The sequence below is a fragment of the Neopsephotus bourkii genome, unplaced genomic scaffold, assembly GCF_033783945.1.
Source record: "Neopsephotus bourkii isolate Nb327-2 ecotype Australia unplaced genomic scaffold, CSIRO-AGI_Nbou_v1 NB_65, whole genome shotgun sequence".
Classification (NCBI taxonomy): domain Eukaryota; kingdom Metazoa; phylum Chordata; class Aves; order Psittaciformes; family Psittacidae; genus Neopsephotus; species Neopsephotus bourkii.
In genome coordinates, this window is record NW_026900582.1 from 1 (window position 1) to 15,315 (window position 15,315).

Here is a 15,315-nt window from a genome sequence, read left to right on the forward strand (position 1 = left end):
GAAAAGGTTTTTATATTGAGTATTTTAAAAGGTTTTATATACTGAGAACATAAAAGGGATTTTTTACTGATTACCCAGACCAGTACAGTAATAAGACACTTCTATTCCTTATGGCCTAGAATCTAATCTGGATCCAAACCTCATTTCTGTTCCCCTTCCCTTACATGGAGGCGGAAGCAGAACTTCCCAAGTTCCAGGCTCCTGAAGCACTGTAACTCCACAAACCATCATTTTTTTCACAGTTTTTTTTCATCTGAGAATAAGCAACAGCAGATTTCCTGAACATCTTCACTCCAGCAGGTTAGACTGTTCCACCATTTAACACAGCCTGCATAGACTATTTGCTGAGAAGAAAATGCTCTGAGTTACACCATAACGTGAAAAGCACGTGCTGTCATTAATAATTCAGTATTTTGTTCAGTATCTTCATACTTGTGCTGCAATATCCAAATGTTACGAATTTGGTACTAACAAAGGGATAAAAGAAATACCTTCACCGTTCTCCTTTTCTTCTCTTAAGTATCTGTAGTACAGGTTTCTGCTTGTTGTACTCATAGAACTTAGAGGCTGATTGCGGATCCTGTATTTGCTCATCACTGCTGTGTTTAAATTTTTAACAACTGCATTGATCTGATCACATGTTATGCGGCCTTTCATATACCTGCAAATAAAAAATAAAAATCAGTAACCAGAAAATCAGAGTTCTGTGCTTATTTTTCTCTTTCATCTCCCTTCATTTAACACCTCATTCAGTTTCTTCTTCTGTTTTTCTGCTCTGTGTTAATGAATAAACATAGTAGTTAATTTCACTCATTTCCTTGACTGCCTAATAATCTTGAAAGTAAAAAGCCATGGTAAAACTTAAAACAAGAGATGAAACATTAGAAAGCTAAATTAAGTAAAGAAAAACCCCAGTGCTTAAGTTGTAAGAAGCATTTCAAGATGGAACAAAGGTTGCTGTTACATTGTACCACTTGAAATACAAATGCAGAAAAAGAAAAATCAAACAGCATTGCAGAAAACACTGTACAAGCCAAGACTGAAATTAAATGTTTCTGCCTAAGAGTGCAATGTTACTCGCACTAGATACTGTGTGTGATCCTAGGGCCATTCCTGTATTTTTCTGAAGAAATACCCATTTTGTGTTTTCTCTGTTTTATTGTGAACCATACTGAGCTATGCAAGACACAGTTCCTCTGAACTTTCAGAGCGATTCATAAAACTGGCACTAAAATAGTAAGATCTGCCAATAACAGCCTAGAGGTGCAGGAAACACAGAAGATAAAAACAAAGTTATGTGGAAGCATTAGAACACTGGAATATTTGCAAATTAAGCTATTTAGTATTTATAATGTAAAGGCATGAATTCAAGAAAAAAGGAAACATGCTACAAACTGAGGAGCCATTACCTAAAAACAAAGGCTGAAACCCACATAAACCAGCAGTAAGCTGAAGACAAAGTAAAATCCCAGAAACCACTACAGTAACAGAGAGGGCACCCTTGTAACCTGAATTATCCTGTGATTGCTTTTCAGGCACTACAACACACCAAACTTGGCTGTTGGTGTTTGGTTCAGTACCAGTTTGCTGATGTGTGGAACTGAGGGAAGTGGTGTAATTAATTTTAAGAACAGAGTTCTTTAGGTTGGTACATCAGGTGGCTAAAAGCTGTAGGAGAGTAAGACTGAAAAGATCAATGAACAGGAAATTTCTTCCCTCATTTTAATCTGAATGGAGAAACATATCTGGAAAACATACAAAGCATTAAAAGCACAAGTAGCTAATCAATGAGAAATCCAATATACCAAACCACAATGTGGGCAGGCATTCTACAATTGCCAACTAGAAATAAGTGTTCGCTGTCAATTTGAAGAATAGCCAGTCCCTGCGAGGGACACAGGCCTGCATGGGGAGTGTAAAAACTCCTGAATTCAAAGCATTTGCTCTAACTCCAGACTGAGGTGCTAAGTTATTTGCTACCAGTCTTCTACTGTATTGATACTTTGATTAATCCAGACTCAAAGTTTGCAAATAGCATCTGTTCAAACAAAAGCAGCACTTCCACCCCTGAAGTTCAGTCACACTTGGCATAAACAACCACAGAAGGGCCTTGCCTGTATACATTAACTGCTATTTATTGCTCTATCTGTATCCCTTAGCCTATTTATAAAGTCACAGGGGAGGGTGCAGAGTTACAAAGATTAAGGCCAGAGGACAAAATACCTATATTTAGGTTCCTATGCTCCCACTATCAGAAGACAAAGAGTGTGGGAAGCAGAAACAGAAAAGCAGGATTTGGTTACCTGAGCCCAAGAAATGAAAGCTCAATGAGAGGCCCCCAGGAATCCAAGGTGCTTGGCAGTGGCCAGCAGATGTGCTGGGGTTTAGAGACAACTCACTAACTAAAGATCTGACAGTGCATGCTACAGCATCTGCAATGGCACCAGGGAGTTAGGCTTAGCCAACTGCCTCCTGGTTTCTCCAAAGGCATTCAGGGACAAGAGGGGGAGCTGGGGCACCCAGTAAGCATAGGGACACCAGTATTACAGACATTTACATGTAGGTGCCTTCATCTGAAATGAAATTCTGCCAAAAGAAACTGCAATTTTTTTTCTGTGCATAACAGTAAGGGCCACAAACCCCCCATTATGTTTTGATCAGCTATGGGTGGCAAACACATAAATGCTGGTATTTATTTCCATTTGTACATACAGCAACATGAACATACAAAGTTGAGAAGTTACAAATTCACCCATTTAATTTAGATTTAAAATAACTTTAAAAACTATTTTACTACATCAAAAGCAAAAAAAAAATCAGATTCTTTTTTATTCTTTAAAAGAGTGACCCAATTTCTTTTTTTAATCCACAGCAGCTCTTTTCAAAACGTTTTTCTCCCTAGGTATGAAAACCAAAGCACAGTGCTATGCTCTTCAAAGAAAAAAACATCAGTATATATCACATATATGTCACTGGAAAAGAGATGAACCTCCTCCTAATGGCTAGCCCCTGCTTCCTCAAAAGTGCTTAGGCTAAAAAAAACCTCCTCTGTTCCCCCAAGTTACCATCTTCTGAGACTTGAGAGTTATAACGAATGTGCAGATTCTAAAATATCTTAAGTGGTAAGAATTTTATACAGGGAATAAAGCAAGCATTTTCTTTTGCCTTGAATTCAATGTTAACTGAGACATCCACTGTGCAACTTCCTTTCTCTTCCTCCAAAAAGTGCCTTTCTGTAACAGATTTGAAGGGTGAGATAATTTGCAAGTTTCTTACTGTGCTGAAGCATTCTGTTTGATCAAGGGACTCTTGTATCTACACTTAACACAGCACGGACCTCTGCTAAATACCTGCTGCAGGGTTCCAAAACTAGGAAGCCACTGCAGACAATACCCCTTTTTTTGTGTCCTAATGATGTCAGGGATAGACTATTGATCACATTCAGCACAAAGAGCGTGAAAACCACCTAGATTATTCAGTTACAATCTATAGCAGCTGTGGGAGGAAAGGAGAGAGGAATGAGACTCTTGGCAGATGCAAAATCCAAGATACCCAGCTGGTATAGGATTTAGACACATATGTGATGCATTTGTGCTTTACTAAGTCTCTCAGACAGGCTTAGCATAGGCACAGCCCTGTGCTAGCACAGCCAAGCAGCTTTAGGACTACAGCTGCATAAAGATGCAGCAGGTATAAAGAGACCTGACATCGGAACCAGTGCTGACCTAGAGAACTGAGATATGAGCCTAATTCTCATTGTTCTAATGTGAAGTGTGAGAAAACACATTGTTCAATATGTGAAGTGTGAGAAAACTTGGGTCACAAGCTTGCTGGTTAGATTTGAATAAATAGTACGTGAGATGGCAAGCTTAGCAGACTCTCCCAATCTTCTATTACAACACTGCCAGGCAACAAATAAAAAATGGTAGATAAACAGTACTATTTAAATTCATGTAAATCATCCTCCACAAACATGCTTTTCCCATATAAGTAAAAATACTTCTACAGCTCCAGAAGCACAGTTTAAGATGTGACCTTTCTATAAATCTGGAATAAACAGAAGAGAATCCATCTGGGCTCTGTCCCTATCCTCCCCACCTGGGATCAGTAGTGAAAAGTCTTCCATTTTTAGGGACAATGAAACAGACAAGAAGTTACATGGAAGATTGTAGTTTTAAGTGGAAGACACAATATTTGGCTGGAATGTTTGGCTGGAACTACTCCTGCCATAGCATGGGACTAAAACTTCATGTACTCCAGATTCAACTTTCCAAAATTTTATCAGAGAGAAGTACCTCCAGGATTAAATCCACCATGTACCAGAAATGATCATCAGAGTAAAATATACCAGCAGCACACACTTTTAAGAAATAACCAAGGGTCGTCGTGCTTCACTAGCTCAACATTCAGACCCACAAAAAAATAATCTTAGAAATAAGTGCTATCAGGGAACACACTGAATCCAGACCCGGTAACAATGAACCAGTGAGCCCAGAGGAGGCCATAGAGATTCTGCGAGAGCTGAAGCAGCTCTGCTCTGGAGCCAGGCTGAGAGAGCTGGGCTGGGTCAGCGTGGAGAAGAGAAGGCTCCTGAAGGGGAGACCTTAGAGCAGCTCCAGTGCCTAAAGGGGCTGCAGGAAACCTGGAGAGGGGTTTGGGACAAGGGCCTGTAGGGACAGGCCAAGGGGAATGGCTTGAACCTGCCCGAGGGGAGACTGAGATGAGCTCTTAGGCAGAAGCTCTTCCCTGTGAGGGTGCTGAGGCGCTGGCACAGGGTGCCCAGAGAAGCTGTGGCTGCCCCATCCCTGGCAGTGTTCAAGGCCAGGTTGGACACAGGGGCTTGGAGCAAGCTGCTCCAGTGGAAGGTGTCCCTGCGCGTGGCAGGGGTTGGGACTGGATAAGCTTTAAGTTCCCTTCCAAACTAAACCTTCTGTAATTCTAGAATAACAATTTAGTCATCAAGAGAATCCCCTCATTTTGGCAGAAATATTTGTCCTTGTCCAAAAAATGCCATTTAGGAAAAGTTATTCCTACATGACAGACTGCAAAATGCTCTTTAATGGAGCAGGGCAGGATGGGGCAAGTTGATACGGTCTGGCCAGTTTAGCCCCATATGGCCAGTGTGAAAGCGTAACAGAGAGGGGAGACTAACAGTAAGTAGACTTTCGTAGCCTGAATGAAGTCACAGCACCATTCAGTGCTGCCATACCGGACATGCTAGAACTTCAATATGAACTGGAATCAAAGGCAGCCAAGTCAGATGTCACAATTGATATTGCCAAGGCATTTTTGTCAATCCCTTTGGCAGCAGAGTGCTGGCCACAGTTCACATTACATGGAGGGGCATCCAGTACACCTGGAATCAACTGCCCCAGGGGTGAAAAAACAGCTCCTAAAAAGGAGAAAAATGGCTGCCACAGCTGAACCCAGGACACAAGGACCTCTAACAATCAGATCCTCACAGTAGGGGAAAAAACCCACAGCTTTACATTCCAAAAATCTGGGATGTTAGAATGGGAGGCCTTTTTTTTTTTTTTCTTCTAAAAAGTCTGGTTTCTTTTCCTGTCCCAGAGCAGATCGGTAAGTCAAGACCTGAACGCTGTCAGAAACCAACTGTTAGGTTGAATAAAACCAGCATTTACTCTTAGTTTTCCTTTTAAGCATAACCGTACCTTTCTCTTACAAGGTGATGGCTCTTTTTATTTCTGCTTCTACGCAGAACACAAGGAGAACCCATCTATACATACATCAGCTATGATATTTCATAAACTCAAAGCGACTTCAGAGATGAGCGGCTTGGGGTTTAAGTGATGATTTCTCATCTTCCCAACATACACATCAGAAATGAACATAAACACCTCCATTATTTTCACTTCCGGGTTTTCCAGTGTTGCACATAAGCTATCTGGAGCTGACATCACGATGTTCCACCCTGTGGAACATCTACAACTTTAAAGCGGCTCTGTCAGTCTCAGATCTGCAAGAGCTCATTCTCCCAATCCTGCCCTTGCCACCAGACTGGCTTGACAGTGGTAAGAAAAGCCATGAATACTTACGAAGGAATTTCTTCAAGATCTTCTGCTGTTACTTCGAGCATTTCCTTGGCCAATACTCTTAATACAGATGCCTTTTGGAATCTTGGTACTTCCCATGATTTAATTTTATCACTTTTCAGGATTTTCCACAAATTACTGTAAAATGAATGAATATTAAGTGTATAAACTGCAGGTAAGTATAAGGAGAATACCATTACAGTATCAAGTCTGCTCACTCACAGGCCTAAGCTCCAAACCATCTGCGTGAATGAAGACAATTCAGAATCTCTTCTGAAAGAAAAAGAATTAATAAAGCATGCTTACTCCATTGTAAGCTGCATTCTTCAGCTGACTTCAGGATAGCTCTTTACTTCTCTGCTAGAGAGGCTGCTATCCATGCCCACGGCACGGGGGTTGGAACTAGATTACCTTAAGGTCCTTTCCAACCCAAACTATTCTATGATTCAATGATTTTATGAATTAGAAGCAGTCCAAACACAGCACAGAGCAGTTTGGAATTCAAGATACCATTATATTTCACACAGAACATGAGGCCTCTCTTTTCATCACATGAACCACAGCACAGAGCTGCAGCCTAACAGGCAGATCTCAAACACTTCACAGCTCTTTGAAACAACTTCAAATCCTGGGAATCCTGACTCACCCATTAAGGTTATAAAGCAAAGGAATCCAACCCCATGCAGCAGGCTAGGGTTGTTTATATATGAATTTCTGTTCCTTAGACAAGCTCCCAAAACCTGAGGAATGTCTTGCTTTGAGTGATTATGAGAGAATTATTTTCATAAAATTACTCTTCCTTGAAGCCCTCAGCTTCGAGCCTCAAACACCAAATTATTCGCCAGTCACACACCCAGCTGCTCTCCTACTCACTTGTATGAGGACGGCAAAGAGGATGCATTTAGCCTAATCCATCTGAACACAAGGACATTACTGGGCTGAGATGTGCAACATAAGTAACTTAAAGCAGTACCAAGCTGATCTATCACAAATAACTGATTCTGTACTTCAATCTAACCTCACAAGAGATCTTTCTTTGAAAGGGCCCTACAGTCACTGAAGGGCACAGCAGTGCCCCATCTGTTGACATGATGGCTGAGATTTCATGTGCTGCTCAATGCAACACCCCCAAACCCAGTGCCCTTCTCGATAAGGACAATGACTGCAGTGTAGAGGACAGCCAGTGCCACCTGCTGGACTCCCAAACTGGTCTGCAACTCAGGGACAGGGGAATGCTCTGCCCCCCGCCACACCACAAGACAGAGCCCTTCTGAAAACCAGTCACACTAATTCAGATTTAAACACCTGAAAAACAAGATGAGGCACTGCACAAAACTGATCCTGTCACCCATGTTCTAGCACTAGTGGCAGGGAACATCAGCAAACAGTTCCCTCAGGGAATGCTGTGGACTTCTGGTGGTGTAGGAGGGTAGGAAATAGAATAAACACAAGGAACAAGAGATGCGAGTTCACATCTTAAAACGCCATTCCTCCCATACACCCCAGTCTTCTGCTATCTGCCTCACCACAACAAACATACCTTTCCAAGAGAAAATGAACATGAGCCAGCTTCAGTGTGCGCTTGCAGCCCAGAAAGCCAACCGTATCCTGGGCTGCATCAAAAGGAGCGTGACCAGCAGGTCGAAGGAGGTGATCCTGCCCCTCTACTCTGCTCTTGTGAGACCTCACCTGGAGCATTGTGTGCAGTTCTGGTGTCCTCAACATAAAAAAGACATGGAACTGTTGGAACAAGTCCAGAGGAGGGACACGGGAATGATCAGGGGACTGGAGCACCTCCCATATGAAGATCGGCTGAGAAAGTTGGGGCTGTTCAGCCTGGAGAAGAGAAGGCTGCGTGGAGACCTCATAGCAGCCTTCCAGTATCTGAAGGGGGCCTATAGGGATGCTGGGGATGGACTCTTCATTAGGGACTGGAGTGATAGGACAAGGGGTAATGGGTTAAAACTTAAACAGGGGAAGTTTATATTGGATATAAGGAGGAAATTCTTTCCTGTTAGGGTGGTGAGGCACTGGAATGGGTTGCCCAGGGAAGTTGTGAATGCTCCATCCACGGCAGTGTTCAAGGGTGGATTGGACAGAGCCTTGGGTAATATGGTTTAGAGCGAGGTGTCACTGCTCATGGCAGGGGGGTTGGAGCTTGATGACCTTAAGGTCCTTTCCAACACTAACTATTCTATGATTCTAGGATTCCCTGCTCATCTATACCATCTAGGACCCGCAGGTACTTCTCCTTTGGGTTCCCACCCACTACCTTGACTCTATATAGCTGCAATGAGTACATTTACACAGTTGGCTGCTAACCTGAACTACAAAAAGAAAGAACGGAAGCAGGTTTCAAAACCTTGCTTTTGTGTAATGATAAACTGCTCTCTAATAAAGATCTGGAATACAAAGGGCTTAAGACATACTCAACTTGCTTTTTTATTTCAGTGAGATTCCTCTCCTAAATGAGAACATCAAAACCAAGAATATGAAAGAAAAACAGCTAAAGCCATGAACTGTCCCATTCCTCTGTGTGTGCATTCTCATTCTTCCTCAGAGTTGAAGGCCTGCATCCCCACCGCTCAAGTGCTTTCCTTTCTCCATCACTTACAAAACGCACTCAAAGGACAATTAGTGCTTGGCTCCCCATGCATTTTGGGACATATAGGAACAGAAATGGAGGAAGTCAATGGAGAAATGTTTGAGGAAGACGACTGAAGACCTATTTACAGCAATACAGATGGATCCTGACCAAGTACGCTCTGTCTAGCACTTGCTTGATACTTCATTGCACAACAAAGTGAACAGCAAGAAGTGACAACATGGGAGACACTGGCACAGGGTGCCCAGAGAAGCTGTGGCTGCCCCATCCCTAGCAGTGTCCAAAGCCAGGTTGGACAGGGCTTGGAGCAAGCTGCTCTAGTGGAAGGTGTCGCTGCCTGTGGCAAAGGGTTGGAACTGGGTGAGCTTTAAGGTCCCTTCCAACCTAAGACATTTTGGGATTTTAGGGTACGAATTTAGCTTCAGGCATCAAGAGAACTCCCTCATTTTGCCAGAAATATTTGTCCTTGTCCAAAAAATGCCATTTAAGAAAAGTTATTACTACACGACAGACTGCAGGCAAGAACATCTATTAATCAGATCCTGATGGCAGGGGAAAAAACCCACAGCTTTCCATTCCAGAAATCTTGGATCTTTCACTGGTGGTCTTTGTTGCTTTTAACAAGTCTGATTTACTTCTTGTCCCAGAGCAGATCGGTAAGTCAAGACCTGAACGCTGTCAGAAACCAACTGTTAGGTTGAATAAAACCAGCACTTATTATTAGTTTTCCTTTTAAGCATAACCGTACCTTTCCTCTTACAAGGTGATGGCTCTTTTTATTTCTGCTTCTACGCAGAACACAAGGAGAACCCATCTATACATACATCAGCTATGATATTTCATAAACTCAAAGCGACTTCAGAGATGAGCGGCTTGGGGTTTAAGTGATGATTTCTCATCTTCCCAACATACACATCAGAAATGAACATAAACACCTCCATTATTTTCACTTCCGGGTTTTCCAGTGTTGCACATAAGCTATCTGGAGCTGACATCACGATGTTCCACCCTGTGGAACATCTACAACTTTAAAGCGGCTCTGTCAGTCTCAGATCTGCAAGAGCTCATTCTCCCAATCCTGCCCTTGCCACCAGACTGGCTTGACAGTGGTAAGAAAAGCCATGAATACTCACGAAGGAACTTGTTGAACATCTTTTTTTTCTACTGCGGGCATATCGCTAGCTCCAGATGCCTCTGTCGGTTTTGTTTCTATTCTTAGTTGCATTTTATCACTTTTCAGGGTTTTCCGCAAATTACTGTAAAATGAATAAATATTAAGTGTATAAACTGCAGGTAAGTATAAGGAGAATACCATTACAGTATCAAGTCTGCTCACTCACAGGCCTAAGCTCCAAACCATCTGCGTGAAGGAAGACAATTCAGAATCTCTTCTGAAAGAATTAATAAAGCATGCTTACTCCATTGTAAGCTGCATTCTTCAGCTGACTTCAGGATAGCTCTTTACTTCTCTGCTAGAGAGGCTGCTATCCATGCCCACGGCACGGGGGTTGGAACTAGATTACCTTAAGGTCCTTTCCAACCCAAACTATTCTATGATTCAATGATTTTATGAATTAGAAGCAGTCCAAACACAGCACAGAGCAGTTTGGAATTCAAGATACCATTATATTTCACACAGAACATGAGGCCTCTCTTTTCATCACATGAACCACAGCACAGAGCTGCAGCCTAACAGGCAGATCTCAAACACTTCACAGCTCTTTGAAACAACTTCAAATCCTGGGAATCCTGACTCACCCATTAAGGTTATAAAGCAAAGGAATCCAACCCCATGCAGCAGGCTAGGGTTGTTTATATATGAATTTCTGTTCCTTAGACAAGCTCCCAAAACCTGAGGAATGTCTTGCTTTGAGTGATTATGAGAGAATTATTTTCATAAAATTACTCTTCCTTGAAGCCCTCAGCTTCGAGCCTCAAACACCAAATTATTCGCCAGTCACACACCCAGCTGCTCTCCTACTCACTTGTATGAGGACGGCAAAGAGGATGCATTTAGCCTAATCCATCTGAACACAAGGACATTACTGGGCTGAGATGTGCAACATAAGTAACTTAAAGCAGTACCAAGCTGATCTATCACAAATAACTGATTCTGTACTTCAATCTAACCTCACAAGAAGAGATCTTTCTTTGAAAGGGCCCTACAGTCACTGAAGGGCACAGTATTGCCCCATCTGTTGACATGATGGCTGAGATTTCATGTGTTGCTCAAAGCAACACCCTCAAACCCAGTGTCCTTCTTGGTAGGGAAGATGACTGGTGTTTTATAGGTTTTACCTAAGGGACTGACTTTATTGGGTTCTAGCACAAGCTTGACGGTGCACAGTCAGGAGCAAACTTTAGAATCAATACATACAACCACCTCATCTCCCAGTTCACAGTTAATATACAGGAAAATGAATGCCAGGAGGAGCCCAAACCCTCTATACTTATGTATCTCGTACCAGTTCCACAACACAGAAGAACGAGTAGAAAACGCTTCCAGAAAGCGCTGTGCTTCTTTCTGTTCCTTCTCCGTGGTGTCTTGGAGCTCCTAAAATTAATATTAAGACTTCATCAGAAATCTTGAAGTATTAATGTCAAGCACATAAAATTAGTTTACTATTAGGGTATTGCTAAAGTAATTTTTAACTTGGCAACAGGTGTTCTTTTCTCTCCCCTCATCATCTCACTTCTTCACCCCGCACTTTCCCAAAAGCAACTTGTAGAACTCATAAATAAATCTAAGAATGTCTGTCCTTGCCCTCAAAGCAGCAAATAACTGTTAGGCAAGAAAAGTCTTTATCATATACTTTAGTAAGTCTGTGCAGGGGAATGGTGAGGGCTATCAACACATAGTACAGGCAACTCATCTACATTCCCCAAACAAGACTTTCAGAAAGACTTAACACATGAAAGCACTGCAAACACTTATAGGAACAACACGTAAATACTCTAATTAAATAGTTTTTGTAGCTATAGCAAGGATGCAAAAATAGAACTGCTGTTTAGCTCATGTATCTGTTAGGATAAAAATGTGCTTTCAATGTATAAACCTTGATAAATAAAATGTTTAGTTTTCACTGTGCTGGAGAGCTGCTTAATAAACCATTAGCAAACCCAGTACAAGCCCCATCTTCTTCTGTAAGCACTGAGGATCTCGAAAAGAACAACTACACGCTTATCAAACATCCCTTTGAATCTTCCAGTGGTTTATGAATAGGATTAAAAAAGAAAAAAAGATTACTTTTAGCAATGTTGTCTTTTTAATATTTCCTCGACAATCAGATTCTATTTTATTCAGGAGACCATGCAAGACTACTATCTGCTCTCTTATTTTAGAGACCACACACTTAACAGATGGTTCTTGACCTGCCAAAAAAGAAAGAACATTAAGCCAAACCATCTCCAACACAAAATGAAAATCCCATTTCCTTCCCCTCCACATGCAGCAATTATCTAACTCTATGCTCCCCAAACACCAGTATCTTCCCAGGAGAAGCAGCAATATTTGCTCGTCAAACTGTCAACCATAGGGCCAACAGTTCAAAGCTGCTGTGAGAATAAAGGCTTCTCTCCAGCATGAGGCCAGAAAGCACTAAGCTTTACCCACTACTGCTACAGGTTACAGGTGGACGACACAGGTTTTAAATAGTCTGGCTTTCACAAGCACTCAGCTTCAGCACCATGCTCTCCGTCATGATCTCCCTCTGCTTAGGGATATAGTTCTCTGCAAACAGGAGGTTAGCCTGGGTGACCAGATGACCCTCCCAACAAACATTTCTATGATCCTGTGTAATCTCTATTTGTGCCTAGGAAAGGATAAGAGATCAATATAAAACATTCAGATCTATTTTAATATGTCAGATTAAATAAGCTTGTTATTTAAGCACTGTGGGTCTTCATCACAGCCAGGCACTCCTGGAATGCTAAGATAAAACACCTGTATAAATATCCATCAGTGCCTTTGCACAGTTTCATGATTAGGCTTAACACACTCACTTAACATACCCACCAAGATAGTTTTTTTTCTCCTGTCTGGGTCTTTCCCCACAGATTATGTAAAACACAGGGTACCTTAACCACTGGTCTTCAAGTCCCACAGCATAAGATACTTTCATTTAGCCTACATTCTCTGCCTGGGACCCATGATAATTTTCCAATTTCACTGTCCTTGTTCACTTTTTTGTAACTTTATTTTACTCAATTTCCACTTCATGTCATGTTTCCTGTGTATAATTACAGCATTCCCATTTTCTGCAAGGAGGTGCAAACCAAAACCCACACTTAAGTTCCTTTTACCTGCAAATGCTAATCGAAGAAGCTCTCTCAAAGACGAAGTCTTTCTCAATTCTTCATACAAGATGTCCAGATCTGAGAATAATGTCTCAAAGCATAAAAAAGTACAACCCTCTGCCATCACTCTGAAGGGAAACAAAGAATGCAGTAATTTCAGAGAGAATTGCAAACACTAGGCGTGCAAGCAGCTTTTTAAAGAGGACCCTGATCTGCCAAAGCAGCAAAAGGAACCTAAACAAAGCAGTAAATGTAGTAATTACCTTTTATTTTATGACACCAGTTTGATAGGTGGACCAGTTTGATAGGTGGACCACTCGGTGGATAAAGAACTGGCTGGATGGCCTCCTCATAAGGAGGAAATTATTTCCTGTTAGGGTGGTGAGGCACTGGAATAGGTTGCCCAAGGAGGTTGTGAATGCTCCATCCCTGGCAGTGTTCAAGGCCAGGTTGGACAAGGCCTTGGGTGATATGATTTAGAGTGAGGTGTCCCTGCCCATGGCAGGGGAGTGGAACTTGATGATCTTAAGGTCCTTTCCAACCCTAACTATTCTATGATTCTGTAATGCCCAAGGCAGCAGAGGAAGCACAAAGTGACTGTTGTTAGACAAAAACAAAGCAATTTCCCTGAACTCTGGAGATAAACACAGCATAATACCATAAATTCCTCATGAAACTGAATTAAGTCTTTAATGTAATAAAGAGCTCACTACTAAAGGAGTTGGAAACTTACTGCAATAAACAGGAATTACTAGTTTATATGGAGTAGACATATAAATCCCTCTCTGGGATACATCATGAGGTAGGTGATCAATATATAAGAGGCTGTGTTTGTTGAAGGTTTTGTAAGTAATTAAACAAACAAAACAACCCACCAAAATAGAAGACAACAAACATCACCACAAAGTAAAAAACGCCAACATGCTCTTTCTTGCTAAAGCAGAGAATGGAAGCACAAAAAGTAGCATTATAGAAAAACAGAATGATTTTGACTGCAAGGGACTTTAAAGCTCACCCAGTTCCAACCCCTGCCACAGGCAGGGACCCCTTCCACTGGAGCAGCTTGCTCCAAGCCCCTGTGTCCAACCTGGCCTTGAGCACTGCCAGGGATGGGGCAGCCACAGCTTCTCTGGGCACCCTGTGCCAGCGCCTCAGCACCCTCACAGGGAAGAGCTTCTGCCTCAGAGCTCATCTCAGTCTCCCCTCGGGCAGGTTCAAGCCATTCCCCTTGGCCTGTCCCTACAGGCCCTTGTCCAAAGCCCCTCTCCAGGTTTCCTGCAGCCCCTTTAGGCACTGGAGCCGCAACAAGCCCCCCGCGCAACAAGCCCCCCGCGCAACAAGCCCCCCGCGCAACAAGCCCCCCGCGCAACAAGCCCCCCGCGCAACAAGCCCCCCGCGCAACAAGCCCCCGCGCAACAAGCCCCCCGCGCAACAAGCCCCCCGCGCAACAAGCCCCCCGCGAACAAGCCCCCCGCGCAACAAGCCCCCCGCGCAACAAGCCCCCCGCGCAACAAGCCCCCCGCGCAACAAGCCCCCCGCGCAACAAGCCCCCGCGCAACAAGCCCCCGCGCAACAAGCCCCCCGCGCAACAAGCCCCCCGCGCAACAAGCCCCCCGCGCAACAAGCCCCCCGCGAACAAGCCCCCGCGCAACAAGCCCCCCGCGCAACAAGCCCCCCGCGCAACAAGCCCCCCGCGCAACAAGCCCCCGCGCAACAAGCCCCCGCGCAACAAGCCCCCCGCGCAACAAGCCCCCCCGCGCAACAAGCCCCCCCGCGAACAAGCCCCCCGCGAACCAAGCCCCCGCGCAACAAGCCCCCCGCGCAACAAGCCCCCCGCGCAACAAGCCCCCCGCGCAACAAGCCCCCCGCGCAACAAGCCCCCCGCGCAACAAGCCCCCCGCGAACAAGCCCCCCGCGCAACAAGCCCCCCGCGCAACAAGGCCCCCGCGGCCGCGCCGTCCCTGCAGTCACAGCGCTCACACCGCTACCTCCGGTGGATTCACCACACCGTAAAACCATGCTTTATTTTCCTTTTAGTTTCACAGTGCTATGAACCAGCCCGTCTCAGCTGTTAGTCAGTCATGAGAGCCCGGCCCATCTCCGCGCCTCAGGAGAAGCGGGAGGGGCTCCTTCCCAGCCCGGATTACCCCGCGGGACCCCAGCGCCCTCACCCCCATTTTCTCCTCACGAAACGCCCCAACACGACCCGTTATGTTCCCCAGCACTCACCGCACTGATCCCTGCGGCGACCAGCGCCAACGTTGAACAGGCGAAGACAAGCCACAAACAAGCACAACGAACACGCAAGAGTGCCGCTGGGCACGAACGGCTCCGCTTTATACCCGCCGCGCTCTGGCGGCC

The 15,315-nt window shown here is 44.0% G+C and overlaps 1 protein-coding gene across 1 annotated transcript; it reads left to right on the forward strand.

Annotated features, from left to right (window-relative positions):
• Nucleotides 1-14,244: 14,244 nt before the first annotated feature.
• Nucleotides 14,245-14,963, forward strand: LOC133212257 (uncharacterized; the record flags this gene model as incomplete). Its single annotated transcript, XM_061353452.1, has 1 exon — nt 14,245-14,963. A coding segment is annotated over one exon (719 nt), but the record flags the coding sequence as incomplete, so codon positions are not given.
• Nucleotides 14,964-15,315: the final 352 nt, after the last annotated feature.